At 42.2% G+C, this 19,022-nt stretch overlaps 3 protein-coding genes across 5 annotated transcripts; all 3 read left to right on the forward strand.

The window, feature by feature from the left end:
- The first annotated feature begins 144 nt into the window (after positions 1 to 144).
- Positions 145 to 3,444, forward strand: LOC131136651 (leucine-rich repeat-containing protein 23-like). 3 transcript variants are annotated; one of them, XM_058083766.1, is made up of 8 exons: positions 145 to 656; positions 1,738 to 1,841; positions 1,913 to 2,033; positions 2,096 to 2,237; positions 2,341 to 2,471; positions 2,550 to 2,686; positions 2,759 to 2,960; positions 3,045 to 3,444. In XM_058083766.1, the coding sequence occupies exons 1-8, from the start codon at positions 549 to 551 to the stop codon at positions 3,063 to 3,065; spliced, it is 966 nt and encodes a 321-aa protein (XP_057939749.1). In that variant the 5' UTR covers positions 145 to 548; the 3' UTR covers positions 3,066 to 3,444. The 3 variants fall into 3 exon arrangements, with proteins under 3 accessions (XP_057939749.1, XP_057939748.1, XP_057939750.1); XM_058083765.1 differs by having other exon boundaries at positions 153 to 656; positions 2,756 to 2,960; XM_058083767.1 differs by lacking the exon at positions 145 to 656 and adding an exon at positions 1,470 to 1,560 and having other exon boundaries at positions 2,756 to 2,960.
- Positions 3,445 to 4,191: 747 nt separating this feature from the next.
- LOC131136636 (transketolase-like) lies at positions 4,192 to 11,482 on the forward strand. Its single transcript, XM_058083733.1, has 14 exons — positions 4,192 to 4,440; positions 5,840 to 5,957; positions 6,047 to 6,160; positions 6,243 to 6,340; positions 6,939 to 7,130; positions 7,238 to 7,365; positions 7,976 to 8,172; positions 8,263 to 8,427; positions 8,536 to 8,692; positions 8,782 to 8,912; positions 8,990 to 9,073; positions 10,564 to 10,660; positions 10,750 to 10,869; positions 10,941 to 11,482. The coding sequence occupies exons 1-14, from the start codon at positions 4,334 to 4,336 to the stop codon at positions 11,111 to 11,113; spliced, it is 1,881 nt and encodes a 626-aa protein (XP_057939716.1). The 5' UTR covers positions 4,192 to 4,333; the 3' UTR covers positions 11,114 to 11,482.
- A 188-nt stretch (positions 11,483 to 11,670) lies between these two features.
- On the forward strand, positions 11,671 to 18,790 carry LOC131137415 (extracellular matrix protein 2-like). Its single transcript, XM_058085352.1, has 10 exons — positions 11,671 to 12,004; positions 12,997 to 13,240; positions 13,325 to 13,467; positions 13,914 to 14,150; positions 14,232 to 14,421; positions 15,256 to 15,371; positions 16,140 to 16,272; positions 16,357 to 16,514; positions 16,893 to 17,032; positions 18,416 to 18,790. The coding sequence occupies exons 2-10, from the start codon at positions 13,102 to 13,104 to the stop codon at positions 18,744 to 18,746; spliced, it is 1,587 nt and encodes a 528-aa protein (XP_057941335.1). The 5' UTR covers positions 11,671 to 12,004; positions 12,997 to 13,101; the 3' UTR covers positions 18,747 to 18,790.
- Positions 18,791 to 19,022: the final 232 nt, after the last annotated feature.

The raw sequence follows: 19,022 nt of genomic DNA on the forward strand, positions 1-19,022 counted from the left end.
CACAATAACACTGCCAACAAAAAAAAACCGCCAACATCCGTACCACAGTCGCATTTTATTGACGTCATCCGTGCGCCCACTCGCCAAGCATGACCAATCAATTTACACCAAATTAAACTGTTAAACTAGTGATTCAACACAATAGGAATGTATCAGTATATTTCTGATAGAGGCTCGCCAAATTACGCCAATTCCTTTTACTTAAATGATAGGACAAACAATTTGATTTATTTATTTTAAAGCCCCAAAGTTATGCCCTTGATGTAATCATTATATTGTCGAAATGTACCCACCGTCGTGAGCTGTCAAAGATAACAGACATGAAAGAATTGTCAACGCCTTCATTGTTGTATTTAGCAAAGTAGCAAACGCTCCGCCTCGCTTCCCTGAACACACTGCAGGCGTCCGTTTCTATGGTAACCATCAACACTTCCCACCCTGCCTTAGCGACAGGGGAATCGTCTGGCAGGGGGAAAAAAAATTGGTTTATCGAGAGTTAACATTTCCTCTTGAGCTGAGACAATTCTTTCCGCAAATGACTGACCAAAATGGACGAAGATGACGCGTCGGATGTGGAAAACGGGGAAGATAATCAGGAAGACAATCAAGAAGAGGAGGAGGAAGAAGAGGAGGAGGAAGAGTACGAAGCCGTTGAGGTAAAATATATGTAATGAATAAATCACCTGCTTGTGTTTACCGTATACCTTTCACTGCTCAATATACACATTACTGTACACAGATTAAATGTGTGCAATGCTCGAATTGCCCACCAGATGTCGCCGTGGCGCCGTTTCGGTTCGCCCTGCACATGTTTGTCTATACGTGCTCTTTTTGACATAACCACATAAGCAATGAGGATTTTAGTAAAAAAAAAAATGCGTATTCAGCCAATCAGATAACTTGTTTGGGCGGGTGTTTGGAGCACATAAGCTATTAGGATTGGCTAAAGTTTAGTGAAATTGTATATTCAGCCAATCAGAGAACTTGGGTGGGCGGGTGTTTAGAGCACATAAGCAATGAGGTTTAGTAAATCTAGCGTATTCAACCCAATCAGAGAAAGTAAGTGGGCGGGTGTTTAGAGCACATAAAGCAATGAGGATTGGCTTAAGTTTAGTGAGATTGCGTATTCAGCCAATCAGAGAACTTAAGTGGGCGGGTGTTTAGAGCACATAAGCAAAGAGGATAGGCTAAAAGTTTGTAATATTGCATATTCAGCCAATCAGAGAACTTAGGTGGGCGGGTGTTTAGAGCACATAAGCAATGAGGATTTGATAAAGTTTGGTAAGATTGCGTATTCAGCCAATCAGAGAACTTGAGTGGGCGGGTGTTTAGAGCACATAAGCAATGAGGATTTGATAAAGTTTAGTGAGATTGCGTATTCAGCCAATCAGAGAACTTAGGTAGGCTGGTGTGTGAGCACATAAGCAGCGAGGATTGGCTAAAGTTTAGTAAGATTTCGTATTCAGCCAATCAGAGAACTTAAGTGGGCGGGTGTTTAGATGGCGAGCGATGTTGCCAAATACAAGTACAGACATTACTTTAACCTCGTTGAGGTCAAAGGTAAAAATGTACACGTCGAATGTACATTATGTCCCCAGCAGGGGCGAGTATTGCAATAGTTACTTTTACTGCTAACTAGTTACTTTTTTAGTGGAATAACTCAGTAACTCAGTTTTATTTTGGAGAGGTAACTAGTAACTATAACGTATATATACTATAACATTGTGTCTTCCCCAGCTTCGCCCACTGAGTCAAGATATCATCATTCCCGGTCTCTCTTTGCTGTGCCGAACAGGGAACGGACTGAGGCACGCGTTCATTAAAGTGGTCCTGAGTGACAAGTATGACAGCAAATGACAAACAACAGCAAATTTGTATTGGAATTTAACAAAAATGTGCTTGCACTCAACAGAGGACTAAGCGACATTGTTGCCATCAGCAATTACATTCATCTACGTTTCATGGACGTGTCCAGCAACCGCATTTCCGACCTTTCACCCCTGGCGTCTCTCACCCAGCTTCTTTGGCTCAAGGTAAGAATAACGACTTTTATTCCCGCACTTGACTTTCATTTAACATCAGGACCGCTGTGTAGGTTGACAGGAATATCGTAACCTACTTCCAAGGACAAGCCTTCGCTCAGCTAGCCTACCTGCAGTGGCTGAGTATGGCTGGAAACCGGCTCACAGACGTGGATGGTCTTGTTGGACCGTCTTTGGAGAGTCTTATTCTTTCAGGTTGTCCTGATGATTTGTAAACCTTTGTATTGACTTTGATATGACCCAATTTTGGTGTCTATTTTTAAGGTTTTATTGTTGTATTTTTAAACTTTTCCCACAGAGAACCGAATACAGACTATAAACGGTCTCGAAAGTGGACATTTTTCCAAACTGGTGACACTGGAGCTGAGGGGAAATCGCTTAAGTACAACCAAAGGCATCAACCTTCCCAACCTGCAGCGGTTATATCTGGTAATAAATCTTATTATGATTTGGCCGTGATATAAATAAACTAGACTGGAAAATGTCCTGTTGTTTCTCTGCACTCAGGCCCAAAATGCTATTAAAAGTCTGGAGGGCTTGGATCAGTTGCAGAGCCTCACCACTCTCCACCTTCGTAAAAACAAACTAGCTAATGTTGACGGGCTCAGCTCCGAAATGAAATGTCTCCAGTACCTCAACATCAGGTAGACGCGACTTCACAGTGCTCTTTAATTCCGAAGGCACCACACAACATTCCTGTGTCGCTCCTTCAGAAGCAACGATATCCTAGACGAGACCTGCCTGCGGTCGCTTGGCCAAGTGTCAAAAACCCTGCGAGTCTTGATCCTGTCTGAGAATCCACTAGACGGGAACGCAGACTACCGACCGTATGTTCTAACTCTGATTCCCAACCTGGAACGTCTTGATAAAGAGCCGGTTTCCCTTGAGGAGAGAGCTGAGGTGTGGAAGGCAGTCAAGGTAAATAGAAGTTTTCACTTTTGCATTTTCAAGGAAGGTTTCTTCCTGTTGTTGATTGCTCTAAAGGTGTTTTTTTTCCTTTAGGAACTCAATGAAGACGGCTAAAGTGGAACTTTGCAGGAAACCCTCCATGAACTTCCTGGAAAAGACGAATGTCTACACTAAAAACCTTAAAACCTGCATATATATTTAACAGTAACATTGGATGGGCTATATGTCAGATTCCTGGTGAAAATATGAGACCTGTAATTCCACTCGCACACCTTGTCATCGAGCCGTTTCATGTCTTGAAAGAAGTGGGTGTAGCTCTGGTTCTGGGAAATTTTGTTGCAACGCAACCGCAAATTACTTTGTAGAGGAAGAATATAAGGGCAAAAGCCACTGCAACAATAACAACGTTGAAATGATTGACATATCCACCTGAGACCCAGCGATGGACAAGCGTTTTAAACGCATATACAAGAATAAAAGCAGTTGTGCTGTGCATATGTGATTTGTTGGGGGTTTGACACAAGACAGATTTATTACATTTATTCAAATATTATGTGTGGAAAGGTAGCAATTGTATGGAAGGCCGTTTAGGACAAAACATAGCAAAAATCTGTACACACACAAACACTGATAACGGGTACACATGCAATTAATATTCACACGACGGTAGTAGTTTTCTTGTCTGTGTATAAACTTATATTATTCATATTTTGTGTGTAAAAATATACTCATGGCGCCCGGAAGCTAATATCAGGTAACCGGAAAGCAAACTACAATTGTTTGTTTACAGGAAGCCCGCCAATGGTTCAACTTCCGTTTTTGCTGCTTCAAAATAGTTGTATTAATATTATACATTTTTATAGTCTATGCTATAAAAACTTCCTACTTGAGAGAAAATGATTCATTGTTCATTATTTTGCGTAGATTTACAATCTTTTAAGAACAAACCACCTCACTTGCTAGGTAAATTGGAGTTTTAGCATGTTGAGTGTATTGTATTATGAAACAGGAAGTTGTAGTATTCCGAAGCTTCTGGTGATTTCCGGTTACACAGACAACATAAATATTGTTGCATATTGTTTTCACACAAGACACGATTTCTGAACTGACTCAATATTAATTTAATATTAATTTAATAATATCAGCGGAAGTTCGGAAATAACTTCCGGTGTATGACGCAGTCCTCCAATACGAGCGTTCGGTGGGCGTGCCTTAAGGGAGCCATAAATGCCCCTTCCCTCCGCCGGGTCCTCCTCCTCCTGGGTGGAACTTGCTGTGGTCTTAGGCGGCGTGGCTCGGCACCAGGAAGTAACTGCGTGATAAATAAGAACCCGGTGACATTTGTAGGCGATACTTGCAAAGAAGCAACCCAACTGTAGATTATGGCTAGCTACCACAAACCCGACGAGAAAACTCTGCAGGGACTCAAGGATATCGCCAACAAGCTCCGGATTCACTCTATCAAGGCGACATGCGCCTCCAACTCTGGGTAAAGTTTGAAATTGTAATTATGTAATAATGCTAATGCTAGCACACGTCATCCGTGGGCCTTGTGTAGCACGTGCTGCAGTCCCTATAATGTAAATCGCGACCACTCCCCTTAATTTATCAACTCACGTGATTATCAGCTAACTATTCTTAACAATAAATGCTAGTTCAAGAACCGTATATGTTGTTTAATCGGAAAGTATCGCAGCGAACGTATCAATAGTATCGATAATGATTAGCACGGGAATTGAAAGGCTTCTATTTGACGCTAGGTGACTGTTAGCTAACAAGAACCACGTGACACATAACTTGGTCTCAGTTCATCGCCGTCTTAAAGCTACAGCTGCATGAAAAATGGAACGCAAACATTTAGTACGCAAAGTAAATTTTGCGTCATTTTTTATAAATTGTGCTAAAGTCACTCTGAAGCCATACACCCAAGAAACCAAATATTGGCTACACGTCACAAACTACTGTAGTGTAATACATTAGTATGTTCATGCAATGTACTGTATTGTACTCCCAATAGACAGCAGATTAATATAAATTCTGTATTTATGTGTTTTGCTAATGTTGTGGGTAGTAGTTGTCATTTCTCCATCCTTTTTTTTGTGATTTCCTGAAAATGTGCATCTCTCTCTTGAAGAAAATGTCACTCAAAACAGGTCTTGCAGGCTGTACATTTCCTCATTGTCAAAACAATGCATCATAACTGTTTTCCACTTGATTGCTCAATCTCCTGTGTACTCATTTTAGCCTTTGGCTGGAAGTTGCAACTGGAAGTTGCAACTGAATTCCAAAATGGGATAACTAAAACATTTTTTTTTATCTTACATGAATTAATTTAGCTGAGATTAGATCTATTTTTCTACATAATTAATCGTAGCACATGATGTATAAGTACACATGACATTTAAATTGATCTTCAAGAGGAAAAACCCCAAGTTAAGCGTTTAATGAGATGGATTTCCCTTATCTTCCAGCAGGGCATCACTCTGCAAATGGACAATGGGTAAACTACGGTGTAACCGTGTTGATTTAAGCTAAATGGCATGTTGCAAGTTTTGAAATTTAACCCAAATGAGGAAGCTGAGATGCTGTTGAGTGTTGAGTACAGAGGGATTTCTAAATTATTACAATACCCTGACCGCCATTTTGGCAACTAACTGTTTTGCAAGCATGTTCTTGTTTTGAGGTATTTTGAAACGTAATATTTCAATGTAACAATTTTGTAACACGAGTGATGTTGTGCTCCTAATATCAAAGGCTATTCTTAGTTTTTAAACCTAGTTTTCAAATTAAAAGCATCCCTTTAGGCAACACGTGCATGTTTACAGTGCGACACAAAGCCTTTCCTTGTGTGTGCGGTATGTTACTCCTAATTTATTTTGTCTCCTCAGCCACCCCACATCATGTTGCAGCGCAGCAGAGCTCATGTCTGTCCTCTTCTTTCACACGATGCGCTATAAAGCCAATGACCCCCGCAACCAATGCAACGACCGCTTTGTGCTATCAAAGGTTTGTTTGATTTTTTTTGTTTTTTAGCTTGAAAAACAACAGCAAGTCTTTGTCAGTATGAGCTTAGAATCCCCGCTCCTTCCGTTCAGGGTCATGCCGCACCGATCCTGTACGCTGCCTGGGCAGAAGCCGGATTCGTGAAAGAGTCCGAGCTCCTCAACCTGCGCAAGATTGACTGCAATCTGGAGGGGCACCCCACCCCAGTAAGACCAGCGACCCAACCACCTTTTGATGTATGTACATCGTTTAGCTTTAATTAACATTGACTTTTTTTTTTTTTCACAGAAACTACCGTTTGTTGACGTGGCAACGGGATCTCTTGGTCAGGGTCTGGGTGCTGCCTGCGGGATGGCCTACACCGGCAAGAACTTTGACAAATCCAGGTGAATGTTTGCAGAGGAACGATGTTAACCAAATCAATTTAAGGTTAAAGTGCAGCTGATCTGGAATGTGTGGAATTTGCCAGTAGAGATCTTGCACCAGGCTAACGTGTTGTGTAATCAAGTGTGGCTCTTCTGATTTAGTTAATTATCTGCTTCGTGTTTAAAACCTCCATTTAATACGGTTATAGGATTAGTCTGCGGTAGTGGTTAATTAGGTCTTAGTCGTTACACCTTAGACAGATTAGATGAGTTAAGATACTGCGTAGTAGAACAATGATGGCATTGATTGATTGACGGAAGATGTGCTGTGAATCTGTTAATCACAATTAGATTTCTGTGGTCGGTAGTTGTGTCATAAGAGCTTGTGACATGACCGCATTTCTTGTTGGGGAAAAAAATCAATCTCATGGGTACAATAATAAAGGAATTAATGACACAATAAATAAAAATGGCCAAGGCGACATGGATAGGGTGATGGCGGTCTTCTCCCAACCTGAAGATTGTAGGTTCGATCCTCCTGTCATCTTGTGGAAGTATCCTTGGACCAGATATCAATATCGTATCGATACAATTCCAACGTTTTTCCTTTCTATTTCAGTTACCGCGTCTACTGCATGATGGGGGACGGCGAGTGTTCCGAGGGCTCTGTCTGGGAAGCCATGGCCTTCGCTTCCTACTACCAGCTGGACAACCTGGTGGCCATCATGGATGTCAATCGTCTGGGTCAGAGCGAGCCCGCCCCCCTCAAGCACGACATGGACGTCTATCGCAAGCGCTGTGAAGCCTTCGGGTTAGTTCAAAACCGAAACGACGCGACCATTCAATGTGTGCCCGTGATGGTTTAAATACTAGCCTTGTAATACTTTATTTGACTTGAATATTATGAATATTTTCTAGGTGGAATACGTATGTTGTGGACGGCCATGATGTAGAGGAGCTGTGCAAAGCGCTCTGGCACGCTCAGCAGGTTAAGGGCAAGCCCACTTGCATTGTGGCAAAGACGTTCAAGGGCAAAGGCCTCAAAGGTAGGGAAGATTTTCATGTCTGCTAATTTAAATTTATTTTATATCCACTCTGAATTAAAGTCTAGTTATCCTGTTGTACCTCATACTTCGGTATGAGGTACATTATTTAAAAAAAAAAACAAAAAAAAACTTAAACTGTATTATGGAAAGCAGGAAGTGAACAAATGTAACAGTTACTGATTGTAAAAGTACCAGATGGAGGGGTAGGATTTAATAAGCTTTGTTTCTTCCTACTCCTTTTGGACATGTGGAACTGGGAACTGATTATTTGATGCACTCAATTGTAATCTGATCCATATAAAAATAAAAAATAAAATAAAAAAAATAATACAAATTTTAAAAATAATTTAAAAAAAAATAATAAAAAAAACTTAAATTATATTAGAAAAGCAGGAAGTGAACAAAAAACCTTAAACTGTATTATGGAAAGCAGGAAGTGAACAAATGTAACAGTTACTGATTGTAAAAGTACCAGATGGAGGGGTAGGATTTAATAAGCTTTGCTTCTTCCTACTCCTTTTGGACATGTGGAACTGGGAACTGATTATGGGATGCATTCAATTGGAATCTGACGCATGTTCAAATGAAATAAAACCATTACCATTACCAGGAATTGAGGATCTTGAAAATTGGCATGGAAAGCCCATCCCAAAGGACAAGGTGGATGGACTCTTGAAGGACCTCCAGGGGCAAATTCAAGTCCCAAACAAGACCTTGTGTCCGACGCTGCCAAGTGAGGACACAAAACCCGCAGACCTAAGCCCAATCCTACTGCAGACCCCCCCGGGGTACAAAAAGGGCGACAAGGTACATGTGTTGAAACGTATCGGTCCCTTGCTGTTGTTGTTGCCTAACCTCTTTGCTCTCCGTGTCCTTTTTTTTATTTTTTTTTTTCAGATGGCGACAAGGCGGGCTTACGGTGTGGCGCTAGCAAAGCTGGGCCAGTCGAGCCAGAGAGTGGTAGCCCTGGACGGGGACACCAAAAACTCCACATTCTCTGAGACGTTCAAGAAAGCTTTTCCCGAACGCTACATTGAATGCTTCATCGCCGAACAGAACATGGTGACAAGATTTCAGTATTTTGTGGATTATTCTGATCTCTATGAAATCAAACTGTGGAGTTTTATTGACATTCTAGCTAAGCTAAGTAATATTTCCTTTCTGTTGCAGGTGGGAGTGGCGATCGGGTGTGCCACCCGTGACCGTACGGTGGCTTTTGCCAGCACGTTTGCTACTTTCCTATCCAGGGCCTATGACCAGATCCGAATGGCGGCAATCTCTCAGTCGAATGTGAACCTGGTAGGGTCGCACTGCGGCGTCTCTATTGGTAAGAATTTACCATTAGCGTCTTTTTTTTTTTTTTATATCTGACTTACATGACTGAGCTCGGAACGACTTCTTGTTGCCTTTTTCTAGGTGAAGACGGACCTTCCCAGATGGCGTTGGAAGATCTGGCCATGTTCCGTGCCATCCCTACTTGTACTGTGTTTTATCCCAGTGATGCCGTGGCCACAGAGAGAGCAGTAGAGATGGCGGCAAACACCAAGGTTGGCGTCACTTCCTGTTATTTCCTATTCTTTTTAAGGCATGTAGTCGAACATGGTTCTGTTATTCCTTTCTTCAGGGTATCTGCTTCATTCGAACCAGCAGACCAGACACCCCAGTCATCTACTCCCCAGAAGAGAAGTTTGAAATTGGTGTTGCCAAGGTAATGAATTTATATAAGTCAGTGGAGCTTACTTTATGCATATAAGGGGTGAAATTTCATGATGAACCTAAAATGCACCACAGTCATCCCTCGCTACACCACTCCTTTACGTTAAAAAAAACAACATACATTACTGCTGTTTCATGTTTGACTATGGCCTATTATTAATAAGTCAAATGTGTTAAGTGTCAGTAATGTTGCATTGATAGGACACTACCTTACATTACATTACATTAACAGTGGATGCAGAGTCCGACATGACATACTCTCCCATTCCATGTGCTACATTTTTGGCTTCTTGCGTCCTTCCCCACATGGCTTCAAACCCATTAACGTTATAATAAATAAATAGGAGGCTAACTAGTTAGCTTGGTATATTGCTATGATTTAAAATGGTGTCCGTCTCTTGTGTCACTTCCGAGATTCTGTAGCCTGCACCTATGTTGCGTAAACAACGCTAGCAATAGTGCATGTAATGGTTTTATTTCATTTGAACATGCATCAGATTCCAATTGAGTGCATCCCATAATCAGTTCCCAGTTCCACATGTCCAAAAGGAGTAGGAAGAAGCAAAGCTTATTAAATCCTACCCCTCCATCTGGTACTTTTACAATCAGTAACTGTTACATTTGTTCACTTCCTGCTTTCCATAATATTTTTTTTTGTTTTTTTTTTAAAAATAATGTACCATTAATTGTACCAAAGTACAAGGTGATATGAGCATCCAATGCCATAATGGGTACCATAGTGCGTGTCAATATAGTGATATATATAGCACATCATGACTGGTTCAAGACTCTTCATCCTTGTATTTAGCAAACGTCAACTGCTTGTATTGTTTCTTGAATTGGCTCATCGTTGTGCATTGTTTGATTTCCTTACTCAATCCATTCCATAGTTTGATTCCACATACTGAAATGCTATGCTAACGCTAACGTAGTCCTAGCATAGAAGTGTTTCAAATGTACTTCTTCCCTGAGATCATATTTCTCCTCTCTTGTAGAGAAGTGTTGGATGACATTTTTAGCTAATTGGTTGTTTTTAGCCTTATGCATTATTTTAGCTGATGTATGTCAAATCAGCTGTCCAGTAAACAAAGTGACAAACGTCATAGTGGGAATGAGAAATAGGCTGATGTTGATCTTTTTAGAATGCTTGTCGTGTCGTATTGCTACGATATTAGGTAATACTAGCATAAAAAGTGACTATAGGGGTGTTATTTCATGTCTACAGGGTTCTAATATTGTTTAGGTCATAAACAGGTTTTCTATGCTTAGATTTTTCCAAGATTCCACCATTCTCTTTAGTGTATTGTCATAGCAATATAATATAAAGTGAATGGAGTATCTAAGATCGGAAATACTGTGCCTTTGAAACATTTGGCAACCTCTCGTTCTTACATGTTTTGGATCAACCAAATTATCGTACAGCGCTGATGGTTGCCATGCAGCTCAATCACGTTTAATAGGAAATTACCTTTCCACCTCCAGGTTGTACGCCAGTCGGACAATGACATGCTGACGGTGATCGGCGCCGGCGTTACGCTGCATGAGGCTCTCTCTGCTGCTGACATGCTGGCCAGTGAAGGTAAAGCCACACCGCCCTCTAGTGTACAAAACCCATCTCTGCAGGTGAAGTCTGCATGGCGGTCACAAACTTTACTTGTCCTTGTTCAGGGAAAAATATACGCGTCATCGATCCATTCACCATCAAGCCTCTCGATGCTGCCACCATTGTGGCGAGTGCCAAAGCCACAGGAGGACACATCATCACCGTGGAGGACCACTACAAGGAAGGTGGGTTCATGTTCTGCACCACATGTTCTTTATCTAAAGGAGTGGAGTTTGACTCCGTGGCTTTCGCTCAGGTGGTCTCGGCGAGGCGGTGCTGTCGGCAGTGGGCAGCGAGCCAGGCATCGTAGTGACCCGGCTGGCAGTCACCGGCGTCCCTCGGAGCGGGAAGCCCCAAGAGCTTTTGGACCTTTTTGGTATCAGTGCTAACCAAATAGCTAAAACAGTGCGTCAAACACTTGCTAACTAGAGATTGCAGCTGGACTCTCGGTCAGCGTTACCGTGGATGTTCACCTTTCCACTTTCCACTTGCTTGGTACCGCTAGGCACACCGTTAGCTAAACCATGCATTAATTTACTGATAGAAATGCTCGATCCTAATCACGATAGTTGCAGTCAACGTTTTGTTTCTTCTTCATACTGTCTCAAATTTGTCACGCCATTTCACTCGGCTGACACTTCCCTTATAGTTACTGCTTTGGCGTGGATAGAATGTATGTTAGAATACAGAAAAGCGGTGGGCTCCTCTTCTCTTCATTCCAGCAGGCACACAACAAAATGGTTTGGGCCTTTAGTGTCTGTCTTGTGTGGTGTGTTGAATAAAACACAAATAACCCAATCTCACTTTTTGGAGTCAATTAATTTTATCCCATTTTAACGGGATAATTTTTAATTTAAAAACATTTTTTTATAAATTAAAAAAATTAAATAAAATTAGAAATAATCAATTCTAAATAATAATAATTATAAAAAATATAAAATTAATTTAACAATATATTAAACAGAATATAATTGAATTAAGAATAAATTAGAATAGAATTGCAGTCCCTGGAGATCCGGATGAAGTGAGAGTTCGCTCCTGATCGACCTCTTCTTTCTGCTTAGTGTAAATAGTTATACCGATCGGTGACAGTATCTCCAAAGATAACAGTGCATACCCCAAAGGTGTGAGCCCACAACAGGCATTTCAGTCTTACCGAAGGCTTCCCGCGATGGATCCAGTGTGAGCCCGGGGTCTATCGGCCTCCAGAAGCTCGCCAGTTGCTGACATCGGGACGCGGGTGTCGGCGTTGACACCCACAAGGTCATGATGACATCGCAGGGGCGTTTCCAGACACTCGGGTGGACTCCTGTTTAGTGGGTGAGTGTGGGCCTACGGCCTATGTCAGAGTACTGCATGGTGGAAGGCATTTATGTGATTGTGTTAATGGACTCTGGAGTTCAGCAGCTTTGCGTAAATGTGTTTGCTTGTGCTCTTAATGCAAGTGTTGCTTTTGTTTATGCAGAAATGGGGACATGTTGGCGGTTTAATGGCTGATACGACATGTCCTCTCCAAAGAGTACAAGTTTGAGTTGCATGAATTTTTCCATTGACATTCCTTGACCTCTAAAATGTTATGTATTTATTCCGCAATGGCCCACCAGAACCTGTTTCAGTGTTTGGCGACAAGGTGTTCAACTCCCACACATGACCCAGGGTTAAATGCACGTTTCCAGACGAATATCCCACAGGCCTGGCACCATGCAGGCCCGTTTTGACTGACGTTTTGGGGCGCGAGTGGGGGTATTCCTGAAGCAATACAGTGTGTATGTTGGCAAGTATCGACACCCAACAGTGAAAACACCCAACGGTTCCCATCACCTAGCTGGCGACACCCGCGTTGTGTGTTGAGGTGACTCAGCACTATGTAAACGTAAAGATGGGCTCATTGTTCATTTCCGCATAGTGGTGTTTGTTTTCGTACGTAGATGCTAGTGCTACCTTGACTCTGACCTGAACCCTAAAAAAAACCCCACACCTTTTCTAGGGTCCAAACACAAGCATTCAACACAACTTTTGTGGTACAATTGTGGGGAAAAACACACTTAGTGTATATTCCAAGTGTAAAAGCATTATATATAAATATATTAAATCAAATATACTTCATTCATATATTCACGTTTACCTGTCAAATGTCTGCCTACACCAAATGTTAGCCAGACGGCTATGAACGAGGGAGGAGCAGGGTGGGTCTGTGTATGTCATGTTTGGTTGAACAAGGGCCTCTATTAATAATGTGAGACTCCCCCCCCACCCCCCGCCCGACCCTCTCCACCTCCAACATACTTCATCCCATCTTCTTGTCCATGCAGCAGTCAGAGTCGGGCAGGCTGGCCGTTTGTTTGGCTGAGAGACTTTATCGCTTCTGCTTCTTTTTGGACTTCACCCTCCAAGTGAAATAAGCAGAAGACTCTGCGATGCCAAAGTCACCGTGGATAGTCCTCATATGGCTGGGCGGGACGCTTATATCTGGAAAAAGCTCCTCACATGAAGTGGATGCAGAGTTAGAAACGACAGGAAATCAGTTTGGTGTTTCAGCAACTGTATCAACAGATGGTAAGCTCTTGGTTATTGTATTGTGTGTTATCGCATATTTGTGTAATATATCTTTGCTTTATGTTGTTCCCTATTCTTCCGAAGGTGCGGAAAATGGCGATATTATCCAAATGCAATCAGAGCAGCTCCAGGACCTCAAAATGCTGACGGATAGAAAAAAGAGAGGAGCTTCATGGTGGAAGAGGAAACCTGCAACCAAACATGAAGACTCATTTGCATATAGAATAGTAAGACTTTTCTCTATTTTACATATATCAAAATATAAATATTTAAAATCTGTGCCCAGCATATATACTGTAATAATGCCCATTAATAATATTATAATATACTAATATTGTGGGCATTAAACAGTCTTCTCTAAGATGGTTTTGCGATTTAAGTCATAGTCCGAGTGCGGCTTTACCGACCATATCAAGCACGACGAACACGTTGAACCGCTGCTTCCGTCTTACGAATTCTGCGATACACCAGGGCAGTGCATAACCCAAATCCAATTTGTGCTTATTCCACCTTTCTAACTATGAACCATATAAGGGAGTCCCTCTGACATCACAAAAAAACAGTTTTACCACGCCTTTTTGAAACAGAGCGTTTTAAACCATTCCAAACTTCTTTCAGGGCTCACTTCCAAATGCGCAAACCTTCTTATCTGAATGTGGGATGTTTTTTTCAGGCAGGTACAGGGCGACCCCTGGCGGGATGGAGGATGACCAAAAAGGGAGAAGATGCGAGCAGCACTTTAATGGCTGTATTGAAGGAACTTCATGCTGAGAAGAGGGAGCTGATGGATCAAAAGGGGAAAGCCCAGCAGCAGGAAGAGGAGGAGGAGGAGGAGGAAGAAGATGATGACGACGACGACGATGATGATGACGATGACGATGATGATGACGACGATGAGGAAGAAGAAGAGGTTTAATTGACTGAATTAAGAAGTGTTTGATGTTCATTTACGGACATTGCTGAATGGCAGTTCTTCATTTGTTTGTGTCAGGAGGAAGAGGAAGAAGAAGAAGAAGAGGCGGAGGAGGCAACTCCAGTTCCCAGCAATGAGACCGAAACCGAGAGCAGCAGTCCCCTGGCTCTGTGTCGTACCGACAACAATGAAGTTAGCTGCAGGGACGTCGGCATGACTCACCTGCCAATCATTCACAACCTGGAGGCCACCAAGCTGGACTTCTCAGGTGTGTCGGTGCTTACGCTTTGGGGAAATAGACTAGTGTGGAGAAAGCACCCCACCCCCTTTTTGATTTCTTGTCACACGTAATTTGAGCTCATCAAGCTAGCATAAAGTCATTTTTTTATAGACAAAAGAAAAACGGTCAATTGCACAACTTTACAAAGTGAAAGATGACTTATTAAAGGAACAATTGCATTATTTTGATTATATGATTATTCAGTCGATCAATCGATTAAATATTTTAATCGATTGACAGCCCTTGATAGCCCACTGACTAATCGAGCTGTAATTAATTAATCACAGGTTAATTAATCGCATGACACAGTTGATCGCTGATTAATTAATCACAGATTAGTTACTGACATGCAATTAATTAATCACATGCCATAGTTGATCGCAGATTAATTAATCGCTATGTAATTAATTAATTAATCTGCAATGTTAATTAAGGTAGGACCTCAATGTATAGAAAACAAACACAATGTATGCACAACAACTAGTCACTAGTAAGGTAAACTGTCCATCACTCAAATATTCTCTTCAGGCAAATAATCTCACAGACTATAACTGGTCCAGCATATTCTCAAGCTTCTTCGGTTTCAGCTAATGGCTTCTGTGACTCGACGTACTTTGATGACAATCCAACTCCCATCTTGAGTAGAGAAAAATAACTTTGTTGTTGTCAAGACAGACATCTGACAGGGATTGGAAACTAAGATTACCATTCAAACGTTAACGTCTGAATCTCGTTTTACCTCGATTCCCGTCGACCAGACCTAACAGTATGTAACATCTCCGTATCTCATACGCTGACTTTCCTGTATCTTTGTTTGAAAAGGGAACAACATCCAAAGAATTCCAGCTGAAGTCTTCTCTAACCTACCAAATCTGGAAACACTGGATCTTAGCAAAAACCAACTGACCGATGATTCATTCAGCCAAAAGCCACTTTACGTGAGTAGCTTGTACCTACACACTACACCTTTCCACTGACTAGCTAATTTTTATGTACCTTATAGCGGGGATTATGGGAACCATCGAAATGCTGCTTAATTCCAGTAAACGCCACTGAAATGCGAGGAGGAGAAAGTCAACTTCAACTACTTAGGATTTGATCCCGTTAAATTCCGTACCAATAGCTTTATAAGTCGAATTCAAAAGGAGCTTGCATTTAATTAAAGCCTTAATCCCGTATCATTATAGTAATTTAAGAGTGCTGGGAATGGCATTAACTCATCTTTTCTAAGAATACATTTGGGTCGAACCTCAAAATGACCACAGGCCAAACGCACACAAAGATTCTGACCACACTGAAGCAGCCTGGTGCGCTCCGACCAATCGTTCCGCACCACCATCCCGGCTCTGTCATTGTATTGGCTGCACGGGCTTTTTGGGAAAACAGCTGCAGCCAATGACGTGGAGGAAAGTGAAATATTTTTAGTTTCGCATGCCAGTAATGACAGAGGACTGATGGACCAGGCTGGAAGAACACTGCAAAGCGATCCAGTCCACAGCTTTTTAAGATGACACGCATCCACCACAGCAGCTTTCACCAAAAAGCCACATTGATAGGCTTTACCAAAAATACAACATGATAGATGATACAGAAGAGCTGGCATCGTTTCACTTTCAACTCTATAATTCCATCTTCAGGATTTAAATTATGGATTTTAGGACAAGCGTTCATTTGTATGTCCTTTGGCCTTTTTCACTTCTCTTTAGAACTTGACCTCTCTGAAGAAGCTCAACTTAGACTTCAACCGGCTCACAATGATACCGCCGCTGCCGCAGTCTCTTGAGCAACTGAGCGTGAACAACAACAAGCTCACCGCCCTCCCCCCTCATTGTTGGGCCGGTATGCTATACGGACGTCGCTGTGCATACGCGATGTACAATCTTTATGCAAATTCTGCTAATGATAGCTTTGCTGCCTCTAAAGGTTTGACGAACCTGTTGAGCCTGGAGCTGGAAGAAAACGGTCTTCACGAGGGTGGGGTATCACGCCAGGCTTTCAAAGCGCTCGAGCGGCTTCTCCACCTCAAGCTGGAGAACAACCGCTTCCGTTCGTTCCCCAAAGGCCTTCCCGTCTCTCTGCAGGTGCGCTGATAGCACTTCGTTACATCATTACAGTGATGAATACGGGCGGCACGGCACACGAGTGGTTAGCGCGCAGACCTCACAGCTAGGAGGACCAGGGTTCGATTCCACCCTCGGTCATCTCTGTGTGTTTCTCCGGGTACTCCGGTTTCCCACAAAAACATGCTAGGTTAATTGGCGACTCCAAATTGTCCATAGGTATGAATGTGAGTGTGAATGGTTGTTTGTCTATATGTGCCCTGTGATTGGCTGGCGACCAGTCCAGAGTGTATCCAGAGACAGCTGGGATAGGCTCCAAAAAGCGGTAGAAAATGAATGAATGAGTGATGAATACATCAATCATGCATTTATTCCTCTTTTTATTTCCCTTTTAAACAGACATTAGAAATGAACGGGAACTTGATCGAGGGCGTGACAAGCCAGGCAATGAGGGGCTTCGCTCATCTGAGAGTCTTGGACCTGAGTCACAATCTGCTTCACAATGAAGGCCTTGACCAACGTGCCTGGACCAAACTCAGGTAGGTCCACTCATACGGTATTGACATTAGAGCTGCAGTCCCGCTGTCAGCCACAAGGGGCGTCTCTTGTCAAATGTGATTATTATGCTGTATTTATTTTTGATGGATGTTGAAGCCGATAGCAGTTTAAGCCTGTGGCAGTTCAATTCCCATTCAAAGAAACATTGACGGACGACTTTGTGTCCATATGTAGGAACAGCCTGTATGTCTCAATGTGTCTGTGTGTGTTTGTTAGTGTGAGTGAGAAAGACTTGTGTATAAATATAGTCGATTCCTGTGGCTTTTTCCACTGCTGCCTGGGTTTCTTCTGAACCACAGTGGGAGCTACTGGGAGAGCTGTGGAAAGCGTAGATGTGGACAGTCAAATACATTTTGGTAGACAATGGATTGAATTGTGAAACGTCTGCTGTAAAATGAGTGTAGATGTGAAGAAAGGCCTGCATTTATACTGAATATATTAGAATTATTTCATATATATATATATTAGAATTATTTCATATATATATATATATATATATATATATATATATATATATATATATATGAAGTTACAAACATGGCAAAAAACATAATCATAATCTGCCAGCATTTTTCTCAAAAGTACCGCCTTCAGTACTACAAGCAGTTTTCCCATTTTCCACTGTGACTGATGCACGATCGTGCCTCACTGTCCTGTTATAAACACTGTTTATTTTATGAAACAAGTTTTAAGATTGCAATGTGCATACTACAACATATTGAGAGGGATATAATATTTTAATGCCAGCCATAAATGCAGAATGCTTTGATGCCACACAAGGGCGCGGCATCAAGTGTACCTAATGTTGTGGCCAGTCAATAAGAACTACAATATTTGCAGTCACAATGAGTAATAATGTTCTGACAAAACTTGCACATTCTCAGGTGTATATACTGTACACGCACGGTCAGACTAATATTGGTTAGAATTTGCTGCGATTACTTCAGCTGCTTGTGTGTAAGACTAGCAGAGGAGTGGTGAAATGATCCGCAGAATGCTTGATGCCGCAAACCGTATCATGTTTCCTATTATTATTATTATTGGTCAAGTGGTTAGCATGCAGACCTCACAGCTAGGAGACCAGGGTTCAATTCCACCCTCGGCGTGGCTTTTCTCCGGGTACTCCGGTTTCCTCCCACATTCCAAAAACATGCTAGGTTAATTAGCGACTCCAAATTGTCCATAGGTATGAATGTGAGTGTGAATGGTTGTTTGTCTATATGTGCCCTGTGATTGGCTGGCCACCAGTACAGGGTGTAGACTGCTGGGATAGGCTCCAGCACCCCCGCGACCCTTGTAGGGAAAATCAGTAGAAAATGAATGAATGAATTATTGTTTCCTTTGACAATCACAATTTTCTATAGACGCCTTGAATCCTTGGACCTGTCTTCCAATTACCTGACATCCGTGCCCCTGAATCTGCCTCACCCTCTCCAAAAACTGAACCTCCAACACAACAACATAAGCCACATCCCGCCCCTCACCTTCCGCCACATGCGTCCTGGCCTACAGTCGCTTTATCTGTCCCACAACACGTTAAGCAACGAGGGAATTGAACGGGGCTCTTTTGTTGGAATGTACCGATCGCTTGTGGAGCTCCTGATGGACAACAATATTCTGGAAGAGGTGCCTCGCTGGGTACGGCAGTTTAAGAAGCTGCGGGTGCTGAGACTAGATAACAATCATATCAGGTAGGACGCCAGGCAAATTATATGACATTAATATTCCTATTGGGGCAATTAATGATGCAATAACGTGACTGGAAGGTGAAGATGTTTCCATGTTGTTTCCAGGCGGGTGCAGCAGTGGGGAGTGTGTCACCCACTCAATTCCGGCTCCACATTGGCTTCCATTCACTTGGAAAATAATCTGCTTGTGGTGGAGAAGATTCCTCCGAATGCCTTCACTTGTGTCACGGATTCACAGGGACTAGTCCTTTATCCTCAGCAGGGGGATTCTCTCAACAACTAC

Source organism: Doryrhamphus excisus, chromosome 10 (assembly GCF_030265055.1).
Source record: "Doryrhamphus excisus isolate RoL2022-K1 chromosome 10, RoL_Dexc_1.0, whole genome shotgun sequence".
Classification (NCBI taxonomy): domain Eukaryota; kingdom Metazoa; phylum Chordata; class Actinopteri; order Syngnathiformes; family Syngnathidae; genus Doryrhamphus; species Doryrhamphus excisus.

Bases quoted from the DNA above. Each gene is read 5' to 3' on its own strand.
- LOC131137415 (XM_058085352.1), top strand. From the start codon at position 13,102: ATGCCAAAGTCACCGTGGATAGTCCTCATATGGCTGGGCGGGACGCTT. The intron at 13,468-13,913 runs GTAAGACTTTTC...TGTTTTTTTCAG, and splicing joins ACTCATTTGCATATAGAATA to GCAGGTACAGGGCGACCCCT. The intron at 15,372-16,139 runs GTGAGTAGCTTG...ACTTCTCTTTAG, and splicing joins TCAGCCAAAAGCCACTTTAC to AACTTGACCTCTCTGAAGAA.
- LOC131136636 (XM_058083733.1), top strand. From the start codon at position 4,334: ATGGCTAGCTACCACAAACCCGACGAGAAAACTCTGCAGGGACTCAAG. The intron at 6,341-6,938 runs GTGAATGTTTGC...TTTCTATTTCAG, and splicing joins AAGAACTTTGACAAATCCAG to TTACCGCGTCTACTGCATGA. The intron at 10,870-10,940 runs GTGGGTTCATGT...GCTTTCGCTCAG, and splicing joins GGAGGACCACTACAAGGAAG to GTGGTCTCGGCGAGGCGGTG.
- LOC131136651 (XM_058083765.1), top strand. From the start codon at position 549: ATGGACGAAGATGACGCGTCGGATGTGGAAAACGGGGAAGATAATCAG. The intron at 1,842-1,912 runs GTATGACAGCAA...TGCACTCAACAG, and splicing joins AAAGTGGTCCTGAGTGACAA to AGGACTAAGCGACATTGTTG. The intron at 2,034-2,095 runs GTAAGAATAACG...ACCGCTGTGTAG, and splicing joins CCCAGCTTCTTTGGCTCAAG to GTTGACAGGAATATCGTAAC.